This window comes from Tenrec ecaudatus, chromosome 14 (assembly GCF_050624435.1).
Source record: "Tenrec ecaudatus isolate mTenEca1 chromosome 14, mTenEca1.hap1, whole genome shotgun sequence".
Taxonomy (NCBI): Eukaryota; Metazoa; Chordata; class Mammalia; order Afrosoricida; family Tenrecidae; genus Tenrec; species Tenrec ecaudatus.
This window is the reverse complement of record NC_134543.1, coordinates 112520204-112548037: the sequence shown is the minus strand read 5'-3', so window position 1 is coordinate 112548037 and position 27834 is coordinate 112520204. Positions and strand designations below refer to the sequence as shown.

Genomic DNA, 27834 nt, shown 5'->3' with positions numbered 1-27834 from the left:
GAGGAAGGGAGAAGGGTGAGCTGTGTAGAGACCCAGAGAAAAGCATTCTACACCGAAGGAACAGGAAGTGCAAAGGCCCTGGGGTAGGAACTGGCCTGAAATGTGAGCAAGACTAGCGAGGCTGAGTGGAAGCACGATGGAAAGGAGGTGAGAGAGGCCCTGGGGTGGCCAATGGCCTGTTGGACTATAAAAGGGCACAGTGACTCTGGAAAGAGGAACGGCACTCGCTCAAACGCTTGGGAGCGGGAATGCCACACGAAGCAGCAGTCCCTCCGCGTGGTCTGCATCCTAAAGGGCTGAGAGCCCAAACACGAATGGATATATACGTGCACACCCATTTCACCGCAACGCCATTCGCAGTAGCCGAAAGATGGAAGCCACCACCTCGAGGCCCACTGGTGGAAAGGTGGAGACACAAACTTTGACGCATCCACACAACATTCGGAAATAACGACCCATCTGTGCAGCGCCTCGTCCCACGGAGGGGCCTGGAGGACATTATGCCGAGAGCCATTGAGTCCAAAAAAAAAAAAAGGGTAAATAGTATATGAGACCACTGTTGTTATTTTTTTTTAATCTAGAAAAGGTTTCCACAAAAAAATATTAATGAAATTGGATGATTGCCAGGGAGGTGAGTGAATAGAGGGGGCAGGGGAGGCACAGGCTAGAGGAGAGACGGGTGTCTTTGAGGGTAAACCGAAATTCCCCAACTCACAGCCGGCTGTCAAGGGGATTCCGCCTCATGGCGACCCCATAGTTTTGAACGGAGGAGAAAACAGTATCCAACAAGAGGGACGTGGGGAGGGGTGAAGGAAGACAATGGGAGGCATGATCTGCTCTGTCCACCGTCGCCTGCTTCATAATAAAAAGCTCAAATTAAAAAAATCATCTTTCCAATCCAAAGGTTGAAAGGACAATTCCCCTATCCTTTCCCCAAGGAAACTGGCCTTTTTGAAGGGGCTGGATCAGTTGTCTTGTGTTTTGTTGTTAGATGCTATCCAGTCGATTCCGACCCATAGCCACCCTACGTACCATAGACTAAAACATCGCCCGGTCCTTGCCCACCTTCGCCATCATTCCTCTGTTGGAGCCCATTGTTGGAGCCACGGAGTCAGTCCGTCTCTTTCTTCATCTTTACTGCCCCTTTACCAAGCATGATGTCCTTCTCCAGGGACTGGTCTCTCCTGACAACACGTCCAAAGCCTGTGAGATGAAGGCTCCCCACTCTTGCCTCTAAGGAGCATTCTGGCTGTACTTCTTCCACGACAGATGTGTTTGCCCCTTGGACAGTCTATAATGTTTTCAATACTCTTCACCAGTACCACACTTCAAACGTATGGGTCCTTCTGTTTTCATTCCATGACCAACTGTCTCCTAATTCAAGTGTCTTAAAAGCAGTCCCATATTCTGAATCTTTTGGTTTCATTTTGGTGGCATTTAATCACTTATTATACTCCTTCTATTTATTATAAACTGAAGATTAGATCGGAAACCTGGATTTGAGTCAGGTTAACTTTTTTGTAGTAATATTTCATTCACTGCCGCCAAGTCGATCCAACTCCTACTGAGCCTGTTGGACAGGGCAGAATTGCCCCTGTGGGTTCCTGAGACTTTACGGAAGTAGAATGGCTGCTGGCACTTTGTGGGAGAAAGATGAGGCTTTCTACTCCGGTGAAGAATGACACCCTCTGAAGCCCACAGGGGCAGGTCTACCCTGTTCTATAGGGTCACCATGAGTCAGGACCAATTCAGTGGCAGTGATTTTCTCTCTCTCTCTCTCTCTCAAAATATGTATGACATATGAATCAACTCCACGGCCGTGAGGGTCATCCCCCTGAACCCACCCCCGCCCCCCTGGTGATTCTAGGCACTAAATAGTGCACCATGCCAGGGTTTGTCTTCGTGGGTTAGAGTGATTATAGCCAGTCGTCTCATTGATGATGATTATTTTTCCCCTTGCAATGACACTAGAACTTGAGCTAGGTAAAGGAGGATATTTGAGGGGCAAAGGATCCTTTAAGAAGGTGATTGCATTCAATGAGCATAACTCTCAGGCCAAGAACAAGTCAACACAATTGCCTTCCCTTGATTTCCAACACATGTACCCTTGTACCTGGCCACAGGGGGGGGGGGGGGGAGTTGCTTAAACTCCAAAGTAGAGGAACCCTTTCTCCCTATCACCTGAGAGTCCCTAGTAGGTTACCTTTTATTTCTAATAGGAAATGCCTTTATCATCTTTGGAGTTGTTCTGTTTGTCCACTTTGGTCATGACCCCAACGCTCTTGATGCATTGTAATGCAATGACAAGGAACTTGGATTCCCTTCTGCTGCAGCTCTGGGTTTGGGGACTCCCTTGTGTGCCTCCCCATGCCCCCTGGAGAGAAACCCCCTCACCCAGAGGTTACAGGCATGTCCACCCAGCAGGAGTGAGCTCACTCTTTCCTTCCTCACTGGGTTGAGAAATCCAACCTGGTTCTGATTAACCCCCTTGCTTGAAATCGGTCTTCGGTGGCGCTTGCCTGTTTGCTTATCAGCGTGCATTACACATTCTGCTTTGGCAGGTTTGCCTGGGCTGTGTGAGCCTCTGATCGAAATAGCGATGTGCTAGTGCCCTCTAATGGATTCTGGTTTTTAAAGCTCTCTCTCCACTAAGGAGCACTATATCAAGTCGATTCCTGTTCAAGGCCATTCCAAGCGTGTAGGGCATAATTGCCCAACAGGGTTTCCAATGTTGCGATCTTTTGAAAGCAGAGTTCCAAGCCTGTCTTCAGAGACACCTCTGTGTGTGTGTGTGTGTCCAATGCTCAACTACTTGCACCACACAAGGACTCCTGGGTTGGCTTTTATTTGGTTCTTTGGAATTTCGTTTGGCGTTTCTCCTTCTTTCTTTTAAATTAAATATTTAGAAATTTGCCAAAAGACATGGGCAGATCAATATGATGAATGCATCTGACAAAATGTCCAGAGCTCACAGCGAAAAAGAGGGGAGGAAAGTTCTGATTGTCCTTCAAGCACTTAAACTTTTAGGTAATGAATTTGTGGGCTAAGTCACTTCGTTCCTGCTTTAATAATAGGGTGACGTGAGCCCTGTCAGGAAATCGATGGGTTTCACCTCTATTTATTCATCAGAAGATCATCCTGTCCTACAGCATGATTTCTCTCTACAGGACAAGATAGTTAGCTGTTCCCGAGTCAAATTAACTCCTTTGGAGACGAATCAAGGCCTCAAAATTGTTGTTTTCTGTTTCTAGAAAAAGAAAAGGACAATTTGTCTAAAATGCTCAGTTATTTTATGAATATTTTCTGGATTCCAGTCAAGAGAATATTGAAGTTAATCGATAATCTTTTGACTTGAACTTATGAAATTTGGCTGAAACAAATACTATGTAAGTGATTGATTTATATACGCATAATATTTCTGTTTTCAATTTACTGGCACTGCCAATGAATTATTCCAGGGGCTTGCTCTTGAAGTTCAAGTTAGGACTATGGGCTACCTTGTGAATATAAGGGGTTTGGCTACTCCGTAGCCCACAGCCTAGCCCACTCAGTGGGAGCAAAGCTCGCTTGTCCCAGGTGTTCAGTGGGGATCTTATCACCATCCATGGAATCGTTTTGGTTCAGGGCTGAGGGTTAACAAAACATCTCTCAGCAAATGGAGTCTCCCTGCACTGAAGCCCTCCGTGCCACCACCGCTGTAGTCCTGAGAACAAGAGAGGCCCTTTGCATATGCAAGCCAGTGGCATCCTAGGATTGGTGTCATTCGGCGCATTAACTCACGGTGCCTCGCCCCCCCCTCGTGCCCCCTACCAGACCAGAGAGTATTACTGCTTCTGATCCATCTTAATCATTGCTGCGATTGTGCAAAGGCAGCATTTCTTAGATTGCCTGAACGAAGCAACAAAATTGTCCTGTAAACCCGTTCTACACGGAATTACAGCACCATTAGTTACAATAGTATTCACAACGGCGGGGGAGCCTGTAAAACTTTTTTTTTTTTTTGGTCTCCTTCTTTTCCTTAAAATACTGCTGCATCCTCAAAAGAAGTTCCTGGCACAGATCCACAAATACTAGTTGCCACAATCCCACCATCGATAAGCCACCAGAACATTTGGCGAGATCAGCAGCGACGCAGACGTTGGCAGCAAAGAAGGCAGCAGCGAGGGAGTGTTGGTTGAGGTGCAGAAGGAACTGTGTGACTCAAAGTGTCATTGTAACTTGGTGACAATGACAGGTCCAGTCGGGCCACTCTGACTTCTTCAGGTAGCGTTTCATCAAGTTTTCTGAGTCTCAGTGCTGCTCTACCTTCCAGATTAGACTAAAATGGGGCTGAGGGGCCAGAAACAGTCCCAGAGGAAGAAGCAAGTGAGGAACAGAGAAGCAGAAGGGATATCCCCTTCCTGCCCAGCTCCCGGGGCTCCTCTTGGGCACTTACAGCAACTGGCTGTGAAGGAAAAACAGTGGATAAAGAGCTAGGAGTTCACGGGAACCTGGGTTCTGGGCAAGGCCCCAGTGTTGCCCCAGCAAGGATGTAATGGCTCACCGTGCCCTGAAACTGGGAGGGCCCTGTGGTCCTGGAAACCTGGGTGAGTCCTGCATGGAATGCAGAGACCCAGGCCAGGCCAGCCGGTCAACTCCAGGGCCAAGAGACTAGACCTGCCCAAGAAAACAGACATCCCTCAAGTGATGCCCAAGAAAACAGACATCCCTCATGTGATGCCCAAGAAAACAGACATCCCTCAAGTTGGGCATCCCCCGAGTGATGCCCAACTGGATGTAGGCGTCTGTCTGTCTTTGACGATGCTCAATAGGGAATCAGTAGACAGGAATGTTTCAGTTGGCAAAGGATGTCCTCAGGCTAACAAGTGTTTATTCAATCTGCATTCTAGAACACGTGCATTTGGATCAACATGCATTGTGTAAGAGCAATGCCTAGTAGTTAAAATGTATCACCATGAATTCCCTCGGCCATTAAAAACTAATGCCACAGCCTGGTGGGGGTAGGCATCTTGGTCAATTGACATAACATAGTCCACATAGATACTGTTCTACACCTTACTTTAGCGAATAAAGCTTGGGAGGGGCCATCTAGGTTGTGCCTTTTGGTCTCTCCCCATTTGGAGCAAAGAAGGCTGACGAGAAGCAGACTCACACTCATGGACTGTGTGAACCTCAGCTGCTACTCGCCTGAACCCAGATGTACCAAACGGTGCTCAGTAGCCACAAGGAGCAGCTCCAATCGAGATCATAAGAGATGGTTCTGGACAGAGTAGGAGGAAAATTTGGAACCAAGTCCAGACTTACTGGTCTAATAAAGACTGGCAGAACCCCCGTGATAAAGGCCCTTACACACACTTGATGCCTGGAGCTGAACCCACTCCTAGTGATCACCTTTCGAAAGTGAACAGCCACACAAGGAGAAGCGCACTCATGAGGCAATCAACCTTCTGAGACCACAAGGGTAGCACGTGCCCTGAAGCAAAACTTAGAGGAGGAGACAGAAAAGTAGGATAGATGGAAACAGGGAGGAAGTGGGAAAAGTACTGTCACATTCTCTCTCGTGGCTGCAGAGTGGATGCCAACTTGGAGCGACCCTGCAGGACAGGGTGAAACTGCCCCCATGAGTTTCTGAGACTGGAATTGCTTACAGGAGTAGAAAGTCCCATCTTTCCTCCCACGGAGCGGCTGGTGGCTTTGAACTGCTTACCTTGCAGATCGCTGCCCAACAACAGAACCACCATGCCACCTTACGGCTCCTTCTGTCGCCTTAAGGGATAGCTACCAATGTCAGGAAACAAAATGCAGATGCGTTCTTGAAAGAGGAACGACTTTGCTCTGGGAAGTTTCCCCCAACCCACAGTAAAATGTCCAAGAGAAGCAAAGCAAACTGACGCCCCGGTTTACTGTCCTTGCAGGTCCTCCAGTATGCTCCATGTCATGAAACACAGTCACTACATCTCCCGATTTGGCAGCAAGCTGGGGCTGCAGTGCATGGGCATGCATGAAAACGGCATCATATTTAACAACAACCCAGCCCTCTGGAAAGTGATTCGGCCTTTCTTCATGAAAGGTAAGCAGGGGCGGGGCCCCATTCTGCGCTCTTGCCGATGAGTGTACTTAAGAAAAAAAACTTTTATTTTTTTAAAAAAATTATGCGTTCATTCCACTGCTTCACAATTCTGAAACCGTAACAAGACCATTCAGTACGCAGGCACTCTGCGGTGAGCCCTGTCCTCAGGCCTGGGTATTTCAACTACACAGCAACCTCATGCAGCAAATCCTCCTGTGACCTGCATTTTACAGATCACCAAAACAAGGTCTATAAAACTAGGTATTTATCTAAGGTCCCAACATGAGTGAAGGGTGCCCCCACACCACCCCAGGGACACAGCACCCACACCGACTCTTTTAACCTCCGCAGCATCGGGTCTTGTGGTTGGGACGCCAAGAGAGATGCCTGTGTAGCAGAGATGTGGCCTCATAGTGAGGGGCCTCTCCAGGAAGCCTTGAATGTGTCACCTGATTTTAAGTGTGGCCCCCATCTCTGTGCCTTCCTTGGCTCGTGTTCCAGGGATTGCAGCACAAAGCAAATGCGTGAATGACACGAGAGGATTTGAGAACTGCAAAGGACTGTGTGTGTCGCCCAGCCCCACCTCTGAGTTTTATGGTTGAGGAAAACACATCACAGAGAGGTTGTGATTTGTGCTTAGGCAACGGAAGAGCAGAGACCCTTTCCGAAGCCTCCTTTTCCAGTGACTGCCCACCCCCCACACTCCCGACCCCCATGACTACGCAATCCTGGAGATGAAGCTCCAGGGGGACAAATACACACAAGCAACCTTGACAGTAGCATCAAGGAGGATAGCCATAAACTTGAGGGATGGATGGGCCAGAAGCCATCAGTCTTGTTCTGGTAGAATGCTGACCACTGATCCCCCTCAGTGGAGCTGCCCATTGCCAAGACTCAGAACAGCTCTAGCACAGACAGCACCGTGTTACTAGCTATCAATAGCCACCGAGACAAATCAGCGCAAACGCGGTGGCTTAAAAGAACACATTCACTTTGTCACCCATTCTGTAACTCCAAAGCCTCAAGAAGCTTAACATCAAGGTGTCTGTAGGGCTGGGTTCCTTTTTGGACACTTTGGGGAGACGTCTGGCCCCTTGCCTTTTCCAGCTTCATGAAGCCATACATATTCCTGGCTCCAGGCCCCCATGATCCATCTTCAAAGCCGGCATTGGCAAGTCCTATTCCCATCCCATCTCCCTGACCCTTCTTCCATTGTCAGCATGTCTTTCCGACTTTGACTGTAGATAATACATTTCCTTTGGCTTTGAGGACTTAGGTGATCTAGTTGGGCCTACCCATATAATCTAGGATCATCTCTCCATTTTAAGGTATCCTTAATTCCATTAGCAAAGCTCCTTTTTCATTATAACATAGACATAGGTTCAGAGATTAGGGCCTAGACAACTTGGGGGAGGGTTGGGGGACATTGCTTTTCTTGTCACCCACGCTTCAGTCGATAACCCCCCCTGGGCCTGATGAAAATGAAGGACAGCAGAAGGGTTCAGGACTCAGGGTTCTAACTGTGGGTTCAAGGCCCAGCTCTGCCACTTGCGAGCGATACATGACGTTGGACAAATTGTTGGGCCTCTCTGTCTTCAGTGTCCTCAGAGGTCATACATACTAGAAGATTTGAATTCTAGGGTGGCCGTGAAGCATGTATAACAAAAGACTGCTTTGTAAAAGGATATGCTTCTGTTGAAATGTACTGATTTTATTTTACTTTGTCCTCTGGTCCAAGTGTATTCGGCGTGTTTAGTGGTTAACTTTTGCATACCATGATTTTCCTGCCCAATAGAATCACTATTGGCTGGTCCCTCTGTGTAAAGAATTACTGTGTTCTCACTATCTCACTAGGCACCAAGAATACAAGTGACAAACAGGACGTGGTCCCTGCCCTCAAGGAACTCAGAATGGAGGAAAGGGGGTGGGGGGGAGGGTGGTGTGGCAGACCATGCAGGACCAAACACAGTACTAGGGGGAGAGCATGCATTTTGGGACAGGTGTGTCCAGGAGGCTTCTGAGCAGGAACAAATGAGCCCCCTACAACTCACTGAGGGCCCTGGGGAGCTTTTTGGAGGCACTGACATGTAAAATGAGGTTTTTGTTTTAAAGAGACTATTAAGACTTCAGTAGGACAGGGACAAAAATATCTTATCCAGATGAGGAAGAACATTGGCATGAGGTCTTCATGTGGCCCCCAGTTTTTGGATGTACAGAGCCCTAAAGGGGACATGGGCAGTCAAGGAAAGGGGTCCCAAATGCATGGTTGGCAGCAGATCAACACATCCGAGTTACAGGTGGGGTCACCAGAGCGAGAAGAGGTCTCTGATTGGGACACTTCATTGTGGTAGACAGAGGCTCTTACAAGATTGGTCCAGGGGCTTCCACAGGCAGTCGGGGCCATGACTCATGACCATGCAATACCCAATACGGTGACCTTTGTCAAGGTCACACCCAGGCAAGCCCTCCCCCACCCTCCCCGCCCCCGGGGGGAAGACTGCCCCTCCCTGGGCTGATCAGAAGGGTGGAGGTAATCTGTTTCCCAATGCACTTTGAGGTGAGTTTTGAAAGGGGGTAAAAGCTATTTAAGAAAGGGTGATTTTCTAGGAAGAAAGAACAGGATATTCAAAGAGGAGAGGACAGATTCACAGGATGTTTTCAGGGAGCAGCTGGCCCTTGAACCAGTTACTGACACCGGCAGAAGCAAGGCTGGGGGCAGACACCAGGTCAGGCCACCAGACCCCTGTGCAAAGCTAGGGAGCTGAACTTATCCCAAAATCTCTGAGGAATCCCTGATGTTCGGCAGCAGATTGACAGGAACACCTGTGCCTTGCAGAACAATCCACTGGGCAGCGGGGTGGCTGATGAATTAATTGGAAGAGAGTAGCAGGCCTGTAAGGAAAGAGAACAGCTGAGCACCACTGCCATGATGCATGGCCTACGCTGGAGCTGATGCAGGGACTCATCAGTACGGTTGACCTTTGAATAGCATGGGCTTGACGTTCATGAAATCACTTGTACACTGATTTAAAACACACACACACAAAATCACGTGATGTTCACCGTCTTTGGCTGAGCAGTTCTATCCTTTCAGTAAACTGTGTATCTCACTAAAAAGTGGTCTCTTGCGGGTCAGTGTATCATCCATCAAGTTTAACATACCAGTGTAGCACCATAAGTCTTGAATAGCACACCAGGGGAGCCACAGGAAGTACCACCGGTGATGCCGGAAGTGCTCCCAAGAAACAGAGAAGTCTCCAAAACCAAGACCAAACTCGCTGCCATGGAGTCAGTGCTGACGCAGAGCCACCCACTTTGGGTTTCCGAGACTGTAACTGTTTACAGCAGTAGAAAGCCCAGCCTTTCTCCCGCGGAGCCGCCGGTGGTTTTGAACTGCCCAACATGCAGCTCTGGCCCAACTCATAACCACTACATTAGCAGGGCTCTGAAAGAGGTCATCGCAGTACAAGAAGAAGTTGAATTGCTTGATATGTACCTGAGATCAAGGTATGCGGCTGTGGTTACCTGCTTCCATTTCAGGGTAAATTAATCCAGGTTAAAGATGGCTTTTTTAAAAAGAGAGAAACTGCACCTATGCCAGGAGACATGAAAAATCTAGCATTTGGGGGTGGGGGTGGGAAATACCCTTTTTTAATCTCATATCGAAAATGCAGTTTTTGTACGGGCGCAGTATGTAACACATCAAGCATAAAGAACATGTGGTATTCGACTTTCATGTTATCAGTCAGGTTTGTGGTCAACAGCTGAATTAGTAATTAAGCAGGAAGTCACAGGTGAGTTTTCTACTGAGGGGCGGTCAGCGCCCCTAGCCCCCATGCCCACCAAGGGCCAGCTGTAGTTGGGAAATTAAATGAATCAAAAAGTACTATGAGACTTCTGAGATTCACCTTCTAGACGGCAGCTCACACTCAAGTAAAATCCCTACCGAAAGCCTATTTGGATCGGCAGTGACCAGAAAAACCTATCCTGCCAGTGTCCCCGCACAATTCTGAAACAAATGGAAGACTGCAGTCCCTTAACCTATTGTGTGTGAGGCACCGAGGCTCTTGGGTGTTACCCACCTACTCCTGCGTGTCCATCTCCCTGCTGGAGCACTCGTCCTGGCTGGCTAAGCCAACCACGACCTCGTAGCGTTTAGTTCCTGCTCCAACTGTACAGAAATAGTTCCTTCCGCATTGTCTGCTGAGGCGGCCGTGGGCTGTCTCACTCCTTCAGTAAGCCTCTTGTGCTTCTGACTTCCAGCAAGCTGCCCACGATGCTGCTTGACAACACGATAGGAGCTCGCACCTGGTTATTGAGTAAAAAACTGTGGAGTGTTCATCTCCAGAGCAAGTCCATAGGTCCATTACCAGTCTGTAAATTCTTATTTCAGACTCACACAACACATGCAATGCCGCCAAATGCAGGAAGAAAGGTCACAGGGCAGTGGGTGGAAGGAAAGATCTTGTGGATCCAGTGGTGGTGGAAGACTCTCAGCACTGGCAGGGGTCTCCACCTGGCTCCTTCAGCGCCAGGGCTCTAGCGTAGCTCCATGTGTCTTGTCAACAGGAATGTCTTGCAGGGAGTAAGTGTGTGTCCCGCCTCTAACGAGCTCTTTATCTCCTTAGCCCCTCCAAAGGAAATCATCAAGCTGGGACCTGATTGACAGGCTAAACTCCACCCCTCCACTCTTGAGTCTCAAATAGACAACAGATTATGTAACTCCCACCGCTCCAAACGCAGAAAGCTAACATAACCCTGACGGTGGGGAAGTTGGTGGCAGCTCACTGTCTATGCTATGTACCCCTCAGCTCTGTCTGGTCCTGGCCTTGTGCGTATGGTGGCGATTTGTGTTGACTCCATCAAAACCCACCTGGACCGGCTGGAGGAGGTCACCAACGCATCGGGCTATGTGGACGTGCTGACCCTCATGCGGCGCATCATGCTGGACACCTCCAACATGCTCTTCTTGGGGATCCCCCTGGACGGTACTGAAGCTTTGATTCCCTGGCTTGACTTCCTGCCCTTTATCTAAGGCGGGGGTGAGGGGGTATCGGGGTGAGGGGGGCTAGTAGATTCAAACGGACCCTGTTTACACACACTGGCCTGGTCGAACTTCTCTTTTCCAAAGCAGTTGTGAGGTTTTCCATGGTTTGTCTTTAAACTTGAACCTCTATGGTGTTCGTGACTCAGAAGCTGTAGCTTTCCAAATGTGACTGCCCATTTTCTCATTCCTATTGTTCTCTCACCCGATTTCTCTAGCAAAGAGTTTTCTCCCGGAAACGTAACAAATGCGATCAGTGTGTTTGGTCCCAAGTGTATCCTACCACCAAATCAAACTGATATGGGAAGGACTGTGACAAAGTTCGAGGAAAGGGGGAAAGATAATGGAGTTTTTCCATGAACTTTTGGATACCCCTTTAACCATTTCCAACCTTTTTTGGGGGGTATAAAGCATACATGTTCTATATACCTATCTGCATTCCTTCCACAAGGCTGCCAAGTAAGAAAGCTTTAATCTGTCTAGATGGTGATCATAGTGAGGCTCCCGAGCTATGGCTGCTGATGGAAACAGCGACGAGAGTGACCGTTTAATGTGGCATCTCTGATGAAGTGGTTCAAGAGTTCAATTGCTATCCAAAAGGTCAGCTGTTCAAGCCTGCCAACAGCTCCTTGGGGAAAAAAAAGGTGCAGCCGTCTTTCTTCAGCCTTGGAAATAATACCGTGGGACAGTTCCACTCTATCTTAAAGGGTTGCTGAGAGAGAATCGAGTCAACAGGTGGCCCAGTGGCTCCAGTTCTTGGCTGTTAACCAAAAGGTTGTTAGTTCGAATCCACCAGCCATACCAAGGGAAAAAGAGGGATGAAGCAGTCGGTTTCCGTAAAGGCCTACACCCTTGGAAACCCTGTGGGGAAATTCTCTCATCCCACAGGGCCTCTGCAGGTCAGAATCAACTCAACGGTCGTGGGTCTGCTATATGATATCTAATATAAAAGATCTTTTCATAGGACTTCCCATTTAAAAGCTGTAGCAATTGCATATAAGATATTCCACTCAAAGAGCTACCTTTTACACTATACCACAGGGGGAAAATACTGAAACGTGTGCACACAACTTCACCACAACCACAAACAAACATCTATCATTTGGATTCCTTCCCTCCTGCCACTGACACAATCATGTCCATCTTAATGGTTTCTGGGTTAATTGTTAGCGGCGTTCATTGCTTCATACATCCATTGCACAAATATCCAGCCGTTGCCTACTTATGCGAGACACTGTTCTTCTAGACTCTGTGGTGGAAAGGTAGTGAACGGACAGGTAAAGTAGTTACCTCCAAGGAACTTACATTCCTGCAGGGGGAGAGATGGACAGTAACATAAGAAATATCCACTATCATATTAGGCAGTAATAAACGCCTTTAAGAAACGCGAAGCAGGGTAGGGGGATGGGAAGGGTAGAGGGTGGGAGGAGTGAGCCTAGCTCTGAGGAGTTGGACAGGAAAGGGCTCTGCAGAGAGAGCAGAAGTCTAAACGCAGTGGGGTTATCAAGTAAACCCGGAGATGGGTGTTAAAAAATAACAATAACCCACCGACATTTGAACATCAGGTTGATTTCAAGCGGTTAGTCTATGTACTTATAGGGAGCCCGAAATCAAATGACTAGAAAGAATGAGGTACACCGGAGCTTAGAAGAGGAGAGAGAAAGATAGGCGATCGACCACGGGCTGGTCTCAACATGAGTGATTACACCCTGCCTTCTCCCTTCACTTCTGCTCACTGTCCCAGGCGACTTCTGGTCTGGCTGGTGATCATTTGACCCTCCTCCCACGCAGCCAGGCAGCTTCCTGAGACCTGGGTCAGGTGGTAAAGATTTGACCAGTCTTCTTTGCCAGCGGGACCAGGCAAATTCACACTGCATATGTCTTAAGGTTGATACATGGTTTCGTGGATAAGAAAAACCTTAAAATCAAAGGAAGATGGCTGCTATTAATTTTTCTACTAGATAGGGGGAAGGACATTCCAGGCAGAGAGACTGTGTTATTTTAACCCCTGCCCCACCAGCTGACCTTTAAGCACATGCTTGGTCTCATTTGGTCAAATAGAGCCTGAATGTCCTTTCTCCACATCTCCTTTCCTCATCACCCCTGCTTGCCTCGGAGAGTCCTGGAAACCTCAGCTGATTGTCACTTGGAGGGGAGGTCCCCTTCACCCCAAGAATTTCAGACCAGGGCTCTATTTCCCCCATCTCTCTCCAGAAACAGCTGTGGTTAGGTGCTGTTGAATTGGTTCCAACCCACTCCCAGCAGCATGAAACACTACCCGGTCAGGCACTTTTCACTCTCTTTCCTAAACCAAACCAAACACCCATTTAAAGAGGCAGGCGCAGATTTTACACATCCTCCTGCTTGATTCCCCTCTGTCCACGGCTGTTAAGTAGGATCATGTAAGTCGCCAGCCTCCCCATCGATTTATGGATAAACACAAATGAAACAAGATTGCGTTTGCTTTCTTTCTCCCCGGGAACTTGTGAACTCTCCATCTTCCTGAGAGGACAAGTGCCGCAAGGAGGAAAGAATAAGACGCTGGCTTAGGACAGAGAGGACCAGGTTACAGCCCGGAGGTCTGCTAGCCTCTTGGGCTATAGAGTCCTGGACAACACTATTGCCACCGGATCAATTGCAACTCAAAGCAATCTCAGAGAACACAGCAGAACTGCCCCCCCCCCCGGGGCATTCCCAAACTGTAATCTTTCCAAATCAGACTGCCACATCTTTCTCTAGCAGAGCAGTGGCTGGTGGGTTTGAACCACTGACCTCTCAGTGGGCAGTGGAGCACTTCACCACAGGGCCTCCAGGACTCTTCTGGTGTTAGGCAAGGCTCTCAATTTCTCTGAATTGCAACGTCTTCATCAGCAAGATGAGGAAACTGCCCTGGCAAGCGCCAAGCCCTGTGGCTAGTATGGAACAGCTGAGAATCCCTGTCGGCCCCACTTCCCTGTTGTGTGTTGATCTGGTACAACTTGAGGAAATAGCTAGAAAGAATGAGGTACACTGGAGCTTAGAAGAGGAGGGGGAAAGATAAGCAATGGACCACTGGCTGATCTCAACATGAGAAGAGAATACAATTGCAAGCTATTAATTAGTTGTGTGATCCGAGTAGATTGTCTACTTAATGATTCTGCTTAGCCAACACCCGTTGATGTTGAAATGTGGCTCTTGGCTACCCAACAGCAGGGTGGCATGGCTCTTTGCCCAGCCCAGGTTCTAGAGCTGAGGCTGTGACAGACATAATTATTTGTCCCCTTCGAAGCCCCCATTGTCCAGAGGAATAAATGGGAGCTGGAGGCTCAGCCAAAGGTGGATGCGTGAGGATTACAACGATCCTTAAAAAGAAGTCCAAGCTTCTTTTGAAAGCATTGGCAAGAAAGCCAGGCTCCGGGAATTGATAGAATACCAATTGAGTTGTTTTCAACAAGGGCTGCAACTCTGGTAGTGCTCACTTGTCAGTACCAGAAAGTTCGGAAACAGCTGCCGCCTGCCAACCACCTGGAAGAAATCCATATTTGTGCCCCCTCCCCTAGAAAAGCAATCCAACAGAATTCAGACATCGACATTGTTATTAGGTGCCATTGGGTGAGTTCCTACTCACAGCGGCCTCATGTACACTGGAACGAAATACAGTCTGATGCTGTGCCACCCTTGACAGTGTTGCTGTGCTCAGGCCCATCATTGCGGCCACGCTACCAGTCCATCTTGTCCAGGGTCTTCCTCTTTATTTCACTGCCCCTCTACTTCACCAAGCATGATGCCCTTTCTCTCCTGATGACATGCCCAAAGGATGCCAGACAACATCTGACCATCTTTCTTCCAAGGAGCATTCTGGCTGCACTTCTTCCAAGACAGATTTGTTTGTTCTTCTGACCGTACATGATACTTTAAATATTCTTCCCCAGCACGATCATTCAGATGTAGCTATTCTTCTTCTGTCTTCCTTAGTCAATATCCCACTTTCACATGCATCGGAGGCAATTTTCCTTCTGAAGATGTACACGTATATCATTGCCATTGGTGCTGTTGAAAAAAAAAAGGTATTTCTGATGAAGGCGTTGATCTTGCAAAATTCTACCATGCAATCCGCCTCTTTAAGTAATAGTTTCCAGCTACTGTTTCATTCCGCTTTGTTTCCAACTTTTGCACTCTGATCGTCAGTAATTACCAGTGCTCCTTGAGTGTATGTTTGATCCACTTCAGCCTGAACACTTGGGTAGAGTTCTTTGGTTTCTGCATCACTAGCTTTAGTGGTTGGTGCATAAAGATGAATAATAGTTGCATTGGCCAGATGTCCTTGGGTGAGGGCGCATCTCATCCTATCACAGACAGCACTGTACTGCAAGGTAGATTTTGAAAGGTCCTCTTTGACATGGAATTCAATGCCATTCCTCTTGAATCTGTCATTCCTAGCACGGTAACCGATATGACCGTCTGATTGAAAATGGTCAATACCCGTCTACTTCCGCTCACCAGTGCCTAGGAGATCGATCGTTTTATGTTCCATTTCACTTTTGACGACTTCCAGCTTCCCTAGATTCATACTGTGTACGTTCCAAGTTCAAATTAGTAATGGATATTTGCAGCATTCCCCGCCCCCCACTCCCACCCCCCCACCCCCCCAGTCATTTCGAGTCCTGCCTGATCAGGGCATGTAGGTCCCGAAGAATTACTCCCAAAGGCTTACTCCATCTTCTGGACCGATCTCTGACAAAATCCGTGAAGTTTTCAGCAGGTGACAAGGTCTTCCGTGGTGAATCCCACTAAAGGGCCCATCCTATCCTGCCTCTGTCATCTGTTTTTAGTCTGGAGGATCTGCTGAAGCCTGTTCACTTGGGGCAACCTGCTGGTATTTACAAGCACCAGTGACAAAGCTTCCAATCATGCGGCAACACCCAGGCCACCACAGTACAACAAACTGACAGGCAAGTGGTGGAATGTGAACATCGTCAACGAGATCACTCACATCGCACGCAAGTAAAATTTTACTGACGGCAGTTTACAAACAGTGTCAGCAGCATGCCAACAGATGTTGAGTTAGAAGCTAGATTTAAGAGGATACGGAAGAACTGATATCATTACCGATGTCAGATGGAACTCGATGGAAGCGGAGACTGTCAGAAAGATGGTCGTTTGTGTTTAATTGACCATGAAAAGTCATTCAACTGCGTGGATCAGGACACATTATGAATAACATGGCAAAGCATGGGAGTTCCAGAACACTCCATTGTGTTCATGTAGAACCCGAGGCAATCATATAAACAGAACGAGGGGATACTGCATGGCTTACAAATGTAAACAGGTGTGTTGCAGGGTCGCATCCTTTCATCAGGTATTCAGTCCGTGTGCTGAGCAAATAGCCCAAGAAGCTGGAAATGACATGAAGAAGAACATAACAGCAGACTTGGAGGAATTCTCATTAACAACCTGGGCTAGGCAGACGACACAATGTCACCTGCTAAAAGCCAAAGGACCTAGAACATCTGCTGATGAAGTTCAAAGGTGACAGCCCTCAGTCTGGATTACAATTCGATGTACGAAAATACAAATAGTTACGCCTGGACCCATAGGAACGCCAGGATCAATGGAGAGCAGATTGAAGTTGTCAAGGACCTCCTTTTCCTTGGACATACAAGCAATGCCCGTGGAAGCAGCAGTCAGGAAACCACATCTGCTGCAAAAGGTCTCATTCCAGTGACATACACAAGATGCCGTCACTTAATATGCGTGTGGATGCTGGAATAAGGAAGCATCAAGGATGGATGCCTTTGATTTATGGTGTTGGAGTAGAATATTAAATATGCCATGATTTCCAGAAGAACAGACAAATCTGCCTTTGAACGGAGTACGTGTAGACTGATCCTTCGAAACAGGAATGGCAAGACTTCATGTCCCATTCTTGGACATGTCCCTGGAGAAGTACATCATGCTTTAGGGTAAAGTCAAAGGAAAACAAAAAAGACTCAGTGGCTGCAGCCATTAATCAGCTCAGACACAGTAACAACTGTGAGGCGACGGCACTTCATTCTATTGTACGTAGGCTCTTGGGAGTGGAAGCCGACTTGGTGGCACCTAACATCGACAGACGGTGTCTGAAACACAGAGATGAAAACTGTCAGCTCTCTGGTTAATTAGGCTGATGTCGGAGCCAAGCGGAACTTTCAAGGGTTCAATTCATCTGGTTGCCCTTTTGTGGCTAAAACACTCACTAAAAGTGGAAACTTGGCAGTGTAGAGCCCCAGGGTGGTGGAAGAAGCTACAGGAGGATATGTTCTGTGCTCAGAGAAGCCTTCTTTGGCTCACCTTCTGAACAATAGCTCAGTTCTTCCCTTTTTCTTTTTTTTTTTCCAGAAAGCGCGATCGTGGTTAAAATCCAAGGTTATTTTAATGCATGGCAAGCTCTTCTTCTCAAACCAGACATCTTCTTTAAGATTTCCTGGCTGTACAAAAAATATGAAAAGTCCGTGTAAGTAACTCAAGCTTGGAAGGTTTGTAAATGGGATTGGATTTCTTAGTTGTTTTTATTATGCCTTTGGTATTGTTGAGGAATTGGTGGTGCTGCTGGGTCCATATGGGACTAGTAACTGCAAGATGAGGCGTTCTGCTCCCGTGAAGTTTGACAGCCTGAGAAACCCGATATAGGGTTGCTTTGAGTTGGAGTCAACTCAATGGCAGTGGGTTGGGGGCTTTCCATCATTGGTTTCTTCAGTGGGTTTTCTACTTCCCAGAGTTCATAAGGGGAATGTTGACGAACGTGTTGATGAAAGGCTTCTTACAGGAGTCAAGCTGCTTCTGATCAGGCCAAAGAGTACAAGAAGTCTGTGGCTTAAGGCAGCTTCTCAATAGGAGGCCAAGTGTCCCGTCTAAGGGCTTCGTCCCTAGAGCTGGGACACGGATGATATTTTGAGTCAAAGAGCAGGGTCAGCTGATCTTATCAAGCTTCTCTATCACAACCCTCCATGAATATTTGGGGGGATGGGGGAATGGAAAACACTGGATCTTAACAGTTGCTTCTGAAGGAATTTAAAACATGATTCATCTTATAGGAATTTACAATAGTTATGGAAGAATTTCTTTTATAAGGAACCGTCTCTAATAAAGTGTGTGGTGCTTTGTTCTTGCTTGCATTTTATTGCCCTGTTGTTGTCATTGTTAGGCTATATGCGCTGTGTCTGGAATCTTGACGCTCTTATAGAGTAGCTCTTTTTTTGAGGTCACGGCCTTGATTGTGCTACGGACAGCAAGAGATTTTATCTCTAAGTCCTGAACATGAAGAATAAAAGTGTGTCATTAGAAAAAATATACATGTGCGATGAAATTAAACATAAATTGACTATTTCATGAGCCCTAATGACTTCAGTAGGAGCCCTGGTGGCATAGTGCTTACATGTTGAACCGCTACCCACAAAGTCAGCAGTTTGAAACCACCAGTTGCTTCATGGGAGAAAGACGAGGCTTTCTTTTCCCATAAAACATTACAGTCTTAGAAACCCACAGGGACCATGACACGGTCCTAAAGGGTCACTATGAGTCAGAATTGACTAGCTGGCAGTGAGTTCAGACTTTGGAATGATTTTAATTATAGCAGATCACTTTATTTATACCAACAGTAAATGCATCTGTTTTGCTAGGTGTCTAAGCTGAGTACCAGTGGAGTATAATTTTACTTTTTTTTTTTTTACAGAAAGGATTTGAAAGATGCCCTAGAAATTCTAATTGAAGAAAAGAGACATCGTATTTCCAACGCAGACAAACTGGAAGACAGTATTGATTTTGCCACTCAGCTTATTTTTGCCGAGGTACTGTTCTGGCCTACCCATAACTCCCAGAGAACATTTACGTGTATGACACTGTGGGCACCTATGTGTATGAAGGTTCCCTCTATAATTGCTACATAGTTCTGCTTGTAAGCGCTTTCTCTAGTATTCTGTAATACCCAACTCAAATATCCTACACCTCGGACATTCTTGGAAGATGGGCCCTTCAGCTTGAACCTACTGTGCATTTCACAGCACACAAATATGATCATGGGTGGGAGGGAGATCAGAGAGCAAGGGGTGGGCGGGCAGGAGTCCAAAGACACTGACTACATGGTAACTGGTTAAACTGTTCGGTTGTCATCTGAAGATTGTCCTGTAAACTGTTCACAGTCAGGTCCTATGTTCTCATTTTTGTTAAGGTTATCAGTCCCCGACTGTCACCTCCCTTCCTTCTTGGAAACTGCAATTCACTTTTCCAAAATTTTTTATCATCTCTGTTGCCTGTTCAGAAACGTGGCGACCTGACAAAGGAGAACGTGAACCAGTGCATACTGGAAATGATGATCGCGGCGCCGGACACCATGTCCGTCTCGGTGTTCTTCATGCTGTTTCTCATTGCCAAGCACCCGAAGGTTGAAGAGGCATTAATGAAGGACATTCAGACTGTTCTCGGTAATAATCTGTGAAAGAAGTAATACCCACCACCATCGGTCTCTTTCCAACTCATAGCAACCCCATAGAACAGAATAGAACTGTCTCACAGGGTTTCCAAGGCTGCCAGTCCTTATAAAAGTAGACTGCTGTGTTTTTCTGGTGCGTCCAAACCACTGGTCTTCCAGTTAGTAGCTGAGTGCTTTAACTGCTGCACCAACAGAGCTCTTAAAATAAGTTAAGAGAGTTTAAAAGACAATTCTTTCTGAATACGATTTCTTATGGCCTAAGGATCTAATGTCCAACACAAGATTTTCATAATACGCTCAGAGAACAATAAAGTAAATCATTTGTCACATTTTTTCCTTTTAATTTTCTATTGTGGAATACAGCACACAAAAGAACGGTATGGGAAACAGAACGCTGGCAGTACCCCCCAGAAAGCACACCCCCACTCCCCCAGTGTACGTGGCTCTATCCTCTTTTCCTCTCCTCCCTTCCCTTTCTGCCTCCACATAGCCTTCAAAGTCTGGTTCTTTTAATGTGAAAAGCATTTCTCTTGCTATGTTTTCTTTGCTAATCGTGGTCCCATGCCATATTCACTGTTGACAAAATTTGCCGAGCATAATATCTTCTAAATTCATCCAAAGCCACATATTTTTAAATTATAAAAAGAGCACATGCCCACTATGTGTGTGTGTGAATAGTAGAGCAATATATACAACCAGTAATTCCTATCCATGCCCTTCTCCAGGGTTATCCCTCTCCCCATGGATAGCCACTGTTAACAATTCACTGTAAATGCAAAGAAAGCCCTGGTGATTTCTTTCGGAAAATGCAGCCTCCAAAGCCTCTGTGGAGCATAGACGCACTTTGACAACAAAGAGTTGCCATGAGTCAGAACTGACTTGATGGCACCTGGTTGGTCCCCCAACTTAGAACACCGTGGGATTGTAGACACCAGTCTCCCTGCTGTATCACTTAGAAGAGGCTTTTGCGGGTCCACCCCAGAAAATGACTGCCATTTATGATGGTAAGTCAAAAAATATCGCTTTTAGGGCTCCAGTTCATCTATGTATGAGTTTATTCCCAATAAAAATGTGTTTAAGCATACCTCTGCAATAAGTGGATGACGGCACAGGAATTCTCTCGGGAATACATTTGCCTTAGGTTCATCAAGGTGCCTTGAAAAAAAAAGGGGGGGGGGGTTCCAATCAACACAGTGATTTCCATGAGGTCTGTTGAGACCATTGCACCACAGACGGAGGTCGGTTCAGAAGGGTATGGTGGGTTTTGCGTGGGACTCTAGCACGACCACCCTCACAGATTTCCTGAAGGACCCAGGAGGAGCACAGGGATGGATTTAAAAGTTTGTAGAAAGAAAATGAACAAAACCGCCCCGGCGAGGAAACATCCAGGAGTGTGAAGCCTCAGGACCCTGAGCCACTTCTGCTTCTCCCAAACGGAAGTCCGTCTGAGGTTGTTCTGCCACTTCATCAAGTCTGGGAATCACGCAAGGCTCCTTGACCAGCATCCGGCCAAACTGAGACTGTGGGCACGCCCATCTACCACTTCCAAGCTTTACCCCGTGCTAATTCGAGGCACTTACCTGTTTGGTTGTGCTAGGGAGGGGAGGATCTTGGCATTTTACCTCAGTGGGTTGTTCTCAATGAAACCCTGAGCAGCTCATGGTAACCCTTGCTATATGGACATACAACTGGCCTGCTAACACGGAAAGACATGTTTCATTGAGATGGATTAAATCTGATGTGGGTTTTGTAAACCCAGCACAGGCCTCCATCCCTTGGGGTGGTGTTATTTTGGTTACAAGTCAAGAGAAGGCATGAATGCCCCCTATCATCTAGAGAAGGAGACAATACCCAAGTACCTCAGAGACCAGGCAGATTAACTCAGAAGCCAGCAGGGGGGGGGGGCGGGCAATTCCACAGGGAACTGCAAAATACTGTCTGTCTGGGGGAAGCAGGGGGCAAAAAGAGGAGCTGATACCAAGGGCTTAAACAGAATGAAAATATTTTGAAATTGAGGATGGCAACACATGTATACATGTGCTTGATACAATTGATGTATGGGTTATTTGAAGATTAATAAGAGCTCCCAATTAAAGGATTAACAGTAAATACTGTGTAATTGGTTTAAACTCAGGAAAGGTGGCCATCAGGGTCGTGTCCTCTCACCATACTGTAAGCTGAGCAAACCATCAGAGAAGCCAAATACGAATGTGAAGAAGAACAGGGGCCCAGAGCTGCCCAGTTCACTGATTTTTCCAGAAATCTATACTTTGTCATGACATCCTCCAGGTTTTAAGATGCTTGACTTCTAATTTTATTTTTTGTAAATACTGTACACAAAACATGCCATCATTTGGGCCAGGTTCCTGGTTTGCAACCCCTAATGTAAAAGCTATGCATTCAAATTATAGATCTATTTTGTTTGTGCTTTCCAACCAACAGTAAAGGATTCCGTAGAAACCCAAAGAGCTTTAGTGCCCAGCGCATACCGATAACTAAACGAACCTCTTTTGTTCTTTGGATCTGTTCCCTCAGGTGAGAGAGACATCAGCATCGACGATGTGCCGAAATTGAAAGTGGTGGAGAACTTCATTTATGAGAGCATGCGCTACCAGCCCGTCGTGGACTTGGTCATGCGCAAAGCGCTGCAAGATGATGTCATCGATGGCTACCCAGTGAAAAAGGGGACCAATATTATCCTGAATCTGGGACGAATGCATAGGCTCGAGTTCTTCCCCAAGCCCAATGAATTCACTCTTGAAAATTTCGAGAAAAATGTAAGCGCACTTCCTTTAAAAATGGAATCTGCCGCTCTTGCAAAGTCCCCGGTCTGGGGCTGTGTATTTGCACCTGTACCCGGCAATGCATTTACCCTTTCCCCTCCGTTCACCCCACCAGGTGTGCACATTTCCCCCTAGCTTGTGAAGCAGACATCATCTTCTTCAAGTTCAGGCTCAGGGTGCTGGGTCTCCAGCTCTAGAAAGTGTCAATATTTGTGTGTGGGAGGTGGCGGGAGGGGGGTGAGGTAAAGAGGGGAGCGGGAATAGTTTGGCTCAAGTGAGGCGATTTTTTAAAACCTGACTCCCCCCCTTTTTTTAAAAATTGAAACATACCACGTTGCCACCGTGTAGATTCCATCAACATACCAGAAGATGTTAGGGTTTGCAGCCTGTCTTTGCCCCCATTCTAACTACTAAAATCCAAACCCGTGGCCGCAGGGTTGATTCTGACTCACAGGGGACCCTGGGAAAAATAGAATCTCTCCATAGGGTTTTCCCGACTGTAAATCTTTACGGGGTCAGACAGTCTCAGCTTTCTCCCTGGAAGCAGCTGGTGGGTTTGAACCACCGACCTTACCGTTGGCAGCCCAGAACAAAACCCACTGGGCCACCAGGGCTTCTTCACTGTAAATAATTGAAAGAGCTCTTTTTCCTATAATCAGTGGACACTGGACAGTTTCCCACCGTTTTTATCCAATTTTAATATGATTTTTTTCAACTCCTTCCCTCAGTGCCCGCTTTTTCCTTTGCCTATGGTATAGAAATATGACCGTTAGTTAATCCAGTCCTCTGACTCATTTTTGTAACTACACACGCCATACAGGCCTTGGCACGTATGGCCAGTCAGTTGGTCAACAAGAATCTATTAAGCACCTACTAAGTGCTGAGCACTCTGGGAGTCCAGTTGCAGGCAAGACAGATGTGGTCTGTATCCACAAGGGTTTTATAAAAAGAATGTTCTGCATAATCAAAATGGCTTAAGACGCCTGGCTCTAAACAGCCCAGGACTCACATTGCTGCCCAAATTTGCCCTGTGTTTATCAGGTTGTATGTTATTGGGCAAACATAGTCTCTGCCTTTTCAAACGAGTCTAGAGTTGTGGTCATCCTAAGTGTGCCTATTGAGTGTACTAACACAGGCTGTCAGAGAGTGGGGGGCTTTGTTGTTGGCCCAGCGCCTTCACAAGGCAAACCCAGCCAGGGACTGTGCGAGGTGGCGTCTGCATGACCCTGGGGGGCTCACACTGGTGAAGGGGACAGGGCTTATTTGGACAGCAGCCCTTCCTCCGGGAAGGAGCGGTAGGGCGGAGACCCCGAACTGCACGTTCAAGGTGAGTCGGAGGGGGTATGACTAATGAGACATGAGTCACATCAACACCCGGGCTCACGGCCTGATTGTTTCCCCTAGGTTCCTTACAGGTATTTCCAACCATTTGGTTTTGGGCCCCGAGCCTGCGCTGGGAAATTCATCGCCATGGTGATGATGAAGAGCATCCTGGTTACCCTTCTGAGGCGGTTCCACGTGAAGACGCTGCAAGAAAAGTGCGTGGAAAATATGCAGAAAAAAAACGACCTGTCCCTGCACCCAGATGAAACGGATGGCTTACTAGAAATGGTTTTCACCCCAAGAAGTTCCGACAAGTACCTGGAACACTGAAGAAGGCTGGCCAGGTCCGGCTCAGAAGCATGTCTCATCAGTCGTTCACGCGGAAACCAGCCATCCTTGCCCCCGGGGCGTCATCCTCTCCGTGACCATCCGCGGGCCCATAGCATTTGATAGGCACCCTTTCTGTGTGCCTGGAGCTATCAGTCACCCGATCTTGCCTAAACCAGAGAACCAGGTTATGAGAGAAAAGACAGAGGCCAAGAGTTTGCAGGAGAAATGGACTATGGATGAAAGGGCCGCCCTCGTGACCCAATTCCACAAAACGTGTTTTGCAAAGAATAGACCATCCGGCAAAGCATATGCCCAATTTCCTGCGGGATCCACCCTGCCCTGTGCAAGGGCATTTTACTGCAGGGCAGAAACACTCGAGTCAGTTAAAAGGGCCACCCAAATGCCTCAGTGTGAATAAACGCTGGGGCCAAACATAACCTGCCAGGGTGACTACAAAGCTCTTTGATTTGGATTTTGGAGGGTGGGGCTGCAACTCTATTCCTAGTCCTTGAAGAAACGCTTGCAAAAACAGCCTTTGACTTTTCTCTGCGGCCTCTTGGTTATCCACATGTGACTTGTGTGTGGTAAAATGTAAATCTGAGGATACCCTTTCCCGATCGTTCAATTCATGCCTCAGGCACTTACTTACCTCTACTAGCGTAGGTTAGATTCAGGCAATACCAACTAACTCGCTAATGGCCGGAGTAAAATCTGAACACGTGGCCTCCCATATGAGGGTAAGTCAAAAAGCCTTGTTACCCAGCCATTGCAACCTTTATTAAATAAAACTAGCAAAACTATGAAGCTGTCGTGTCTCAACGTATCTTCCCTCGAAGTCTCCACACTTCTGAAGGTGGTGCTTCTAGCTCTCTGACATACCCCCCCAAAAAAAGAATATGGCCCCCCCCAAAAGAATATGGTGCTCTACAGCTTATACCGTGTCAAAAATGGCAGGTTGGGCATCTTTGAGGGGCTCAGACCATGTTCCTTCCAATCTTCTTTGAGTCTGGAGAGCAAAACACCTTCTGAAGGGGCAAGGTCAGGCCGATGGGGTAGATGAGGGGAGGTCTCTCAATGAAATGCTTGTGGGACAACCCGTGCTGCCCTGCCATGAAAGTGCAGGTGCCACTGTCATGATGGAGGAACATACCTGGAACACCTGTGCTCACTTCTCCCCGGTGCCATACTAAGTTTTCTTATCGCCACTTCCTAATAAGCCCCCGGGCTTGTTCTGTTTCCTTTGAGAAAATCCCAATGTGGTCCCGTTAGGATCCCAAAAGACAACCCACCATAGTCCAAGTTGACCTCTCTGCCTTGAATGGACGGGGCCCAACAAGAGCCTTTCGAATGCACGGTTTTGATGAGCTCTTTTGGGGAAGGTATCCCAATAAGATCAAGGGAAGTACTGGGTCAACTTGCCTGCCCCCAGCCACCCATCCCAGAGACACAAAACTCTGTGTGTGTGTGTGTGTGTGTGTGTGAGAGAGAGAGAGAGAGAGAGAGAGAGAGAGAGAGAGAGAGAGAGAGAGAGAGAGAGAGAGAGCTGGAACCCGACCTGCTTTTAGACTTCTCCCCCTATTTGCTATAGGGGGTCAAAAACATGACGCACTTCAACGTCAAACTAAACTTGGTTCTGCAGTTGAGCGTGGTTGCTTAGCTCCAGCAGTGCAGCTAGCCAAGACATCACCTTAAGTAGTGACATTGAGTAACCCATGCAATAGCCCCAGTGGTGCTTTAAGGTGTATCGCCTTCTCCAATCCAGTGGGTTTAAACTCCCATAATATCGTCCTTCTCCATTCACATTTTCCCCCTTTCCATGACCTGAAAGCCAAGGGAAGCACATCAGAAAAGACCACGACCAGGGTCCAGACACCCCTGCAAATGTCTTTTTCCCTAGCTACCTCAGGTTTTGCACAGCAACAAGCAAGAGAGAAATTCAACGGTTATCTAGATACTGACATGTCCCTGGATGTAGCCGTAGAGAAAAGACACATGTTGGGATTCGCTTTGCGGGGGGAATCAAATAAGCGAGCTGGTTGGGGAAGCACCCCGTTCCTGGTGTTGTATAGCCAACATGGTTGGGCCTACTGAACGCCATTTCTGAGAAGTGCAAATTACACTCAGCTACCTGGATCCCTCTGTACTTACATGCAAATGTTTGCCTGTGACTTAGCAGCCTGCCCACCATTTGAGTCTCCCTTCCATCCTAATGTTTGGCAAGAGGGCAAAAGCTGCCTATAAAACAAGCGTGCCCCCATGCTGAAAGCAGGAGCCTTGTCCATCTTTTAACATCCCCAACACTCACTCTCTGTTCGGACCCCCAGGCTTACTCTCAAGGTTAGTTCTGAATAGGCAATCCTGCTCACCTATACCTCCACTGGCTCCAGAAAGTAAGGAAAGATGAAGCAAACCATGGCATTGAGTTGGTTTTGACTCCTGGGGGTCCCCACGTGCAAAAGGGCGGGTATTCTAAGAATCCAAGGGTGGCCATTAGCAAAGAAAGAGATATTTGAATTTGGAATTCGGGGTACCGTCTTATTATAAAGCCAACAAACACTCAGAAATCTACCTGTGCCCCAGAGAAATCTGTAGCGAGTCCTAGACAGTTATTAACTTCAAGCTTCTGAAAGGAAGACCAGAGTTTTAGATTTAATGTTTCCGAGTTAAGTCACTTGATGTTCACTGACATGATTTCCCTTTGCCTCTCTGGGGCTGCTCAGTAGAGGAAATGGGATGAGTGTATGCCATCCATCCACCCCATTCCGTTGGGACAACCACCTGAATTTTATATCTCTATTTGAGGGTGCGTCAAAAGTCACCGCGACAAGATCATAGACAGATAATTCAACAGAATTATCCAAACATGCGGCTATGGTTTCTCGACCTTCTCCCCTTCAGCTCTCTCCTGCTTCTGAAGGTGGTTTTCCATCTCTCCAACCCTTCCCCTAAGACCTCTGAGCTCTTCCAGCCACACTATGTCAACATCGTTGTTTGGGCATCTTTGGGAAAGTCAGAGTACATTCTTCTCCCATTGCTTTGAGCTTGGGAAACAGGAAAAGTCTGACGGAGGAAGATCAGGGCTGGGAGGTGGATGGAGTGGCTGGAGTCCCAACTATGTTTGTACCGAATAACTCTCGCTGTTCTCAAAGAAGGAGCAGACACGTTATCACAATGCGGGGCCATTTCTCAGCCCAACTCTCCTGGTCTTCTTCTCACCAGTGCAATTTTCAGGTTTCTTAAAAGCATTTCATGGTCAGCCCCCACAATCATCTTGCTAAGCAAATCTTTCAAGATGACTCCTTTGGAGTGCCCCAAACACAATCCCCACAGCCTTCTGAGCTGATCTGTCAACTTGAATTTAACTGCTCCAATCGATCCCCTCAGAAGCCACTGTTTGGCTTGGGCTTTTTCTTGATGTTTAAGGCCTCCTAGTAGACAAAGATGAGTATATTACTGGAAGAACTTGTCTATGGCCACTCACTGATCGCAGAGACACATGTCAACATGTTGCGTTTGAAATAAAACAGTGCACCTATAACCCAGCACTCCAGTAGCCATACTTTTTGCCTACTCTGGTAAGCAGCCAAGGCCCATGTCTGTATGGTCAACGTGAAGTGGAAGGATTATGTGTAAGTTGTACACACCTATTGCAGATACAAACGTTTGTGGAGGAATCTGGAAGGGGTTGAAGCAGGACAGAAAGCAGAGTTTGAGTGGCCCATGGCTCAAATTACAGAGGGTCATTTTTCCTGCTGCTTGACCCATGGAGACAAGGCCTGTGTGTCTGTGGGCTCAGCCCCAGACTCCCAGACTTTTCAATAGGCTAATGAACAAATAT

General features: G+C 47.3%; 1 protein-coding gene across 1 annotated transcript in view; it reads left to right on the top strand.

The window, feature by feature from the left end:
- CYP19A1 (cytochrome P450 family 19 subfamily A member 1) overlaps positions 1 to 23996 on the top strand; it is a 35382-nt gene extending 11386 nt beyond the window's left edge. Inside the window, exons 3-9 of the mRNA XM_075531388.1 lie at positions 5916 to 6070; positions 10882 to 11058; positions 17472 to 17586; positions 18805 to 18919; positions 19390 to 19552; positions 22096 to 22337; positions 23748 to 23996. Coding sequence (XP_075387503.1) covers positions 5916 to 6070; positions 10882 to 11058; positions 17472 to 17586; positions 18805 to 18919; positions 19390 to 19552; positions 22096 to 22337; positions 23748 to 23996 — 1216 coding nt within the window. The remainder of the gene's footprint in view (positions 1 to 5915; positions 6071 to 10881; positions 11059 to 17471; positions 17587 to 18804; positions 18920 to 19389; positions 19553 to 22095; positions 22338 to 23747) is intronic.
- Positions 23997 to 27834: the final 3838 nt, after the last annotated feature.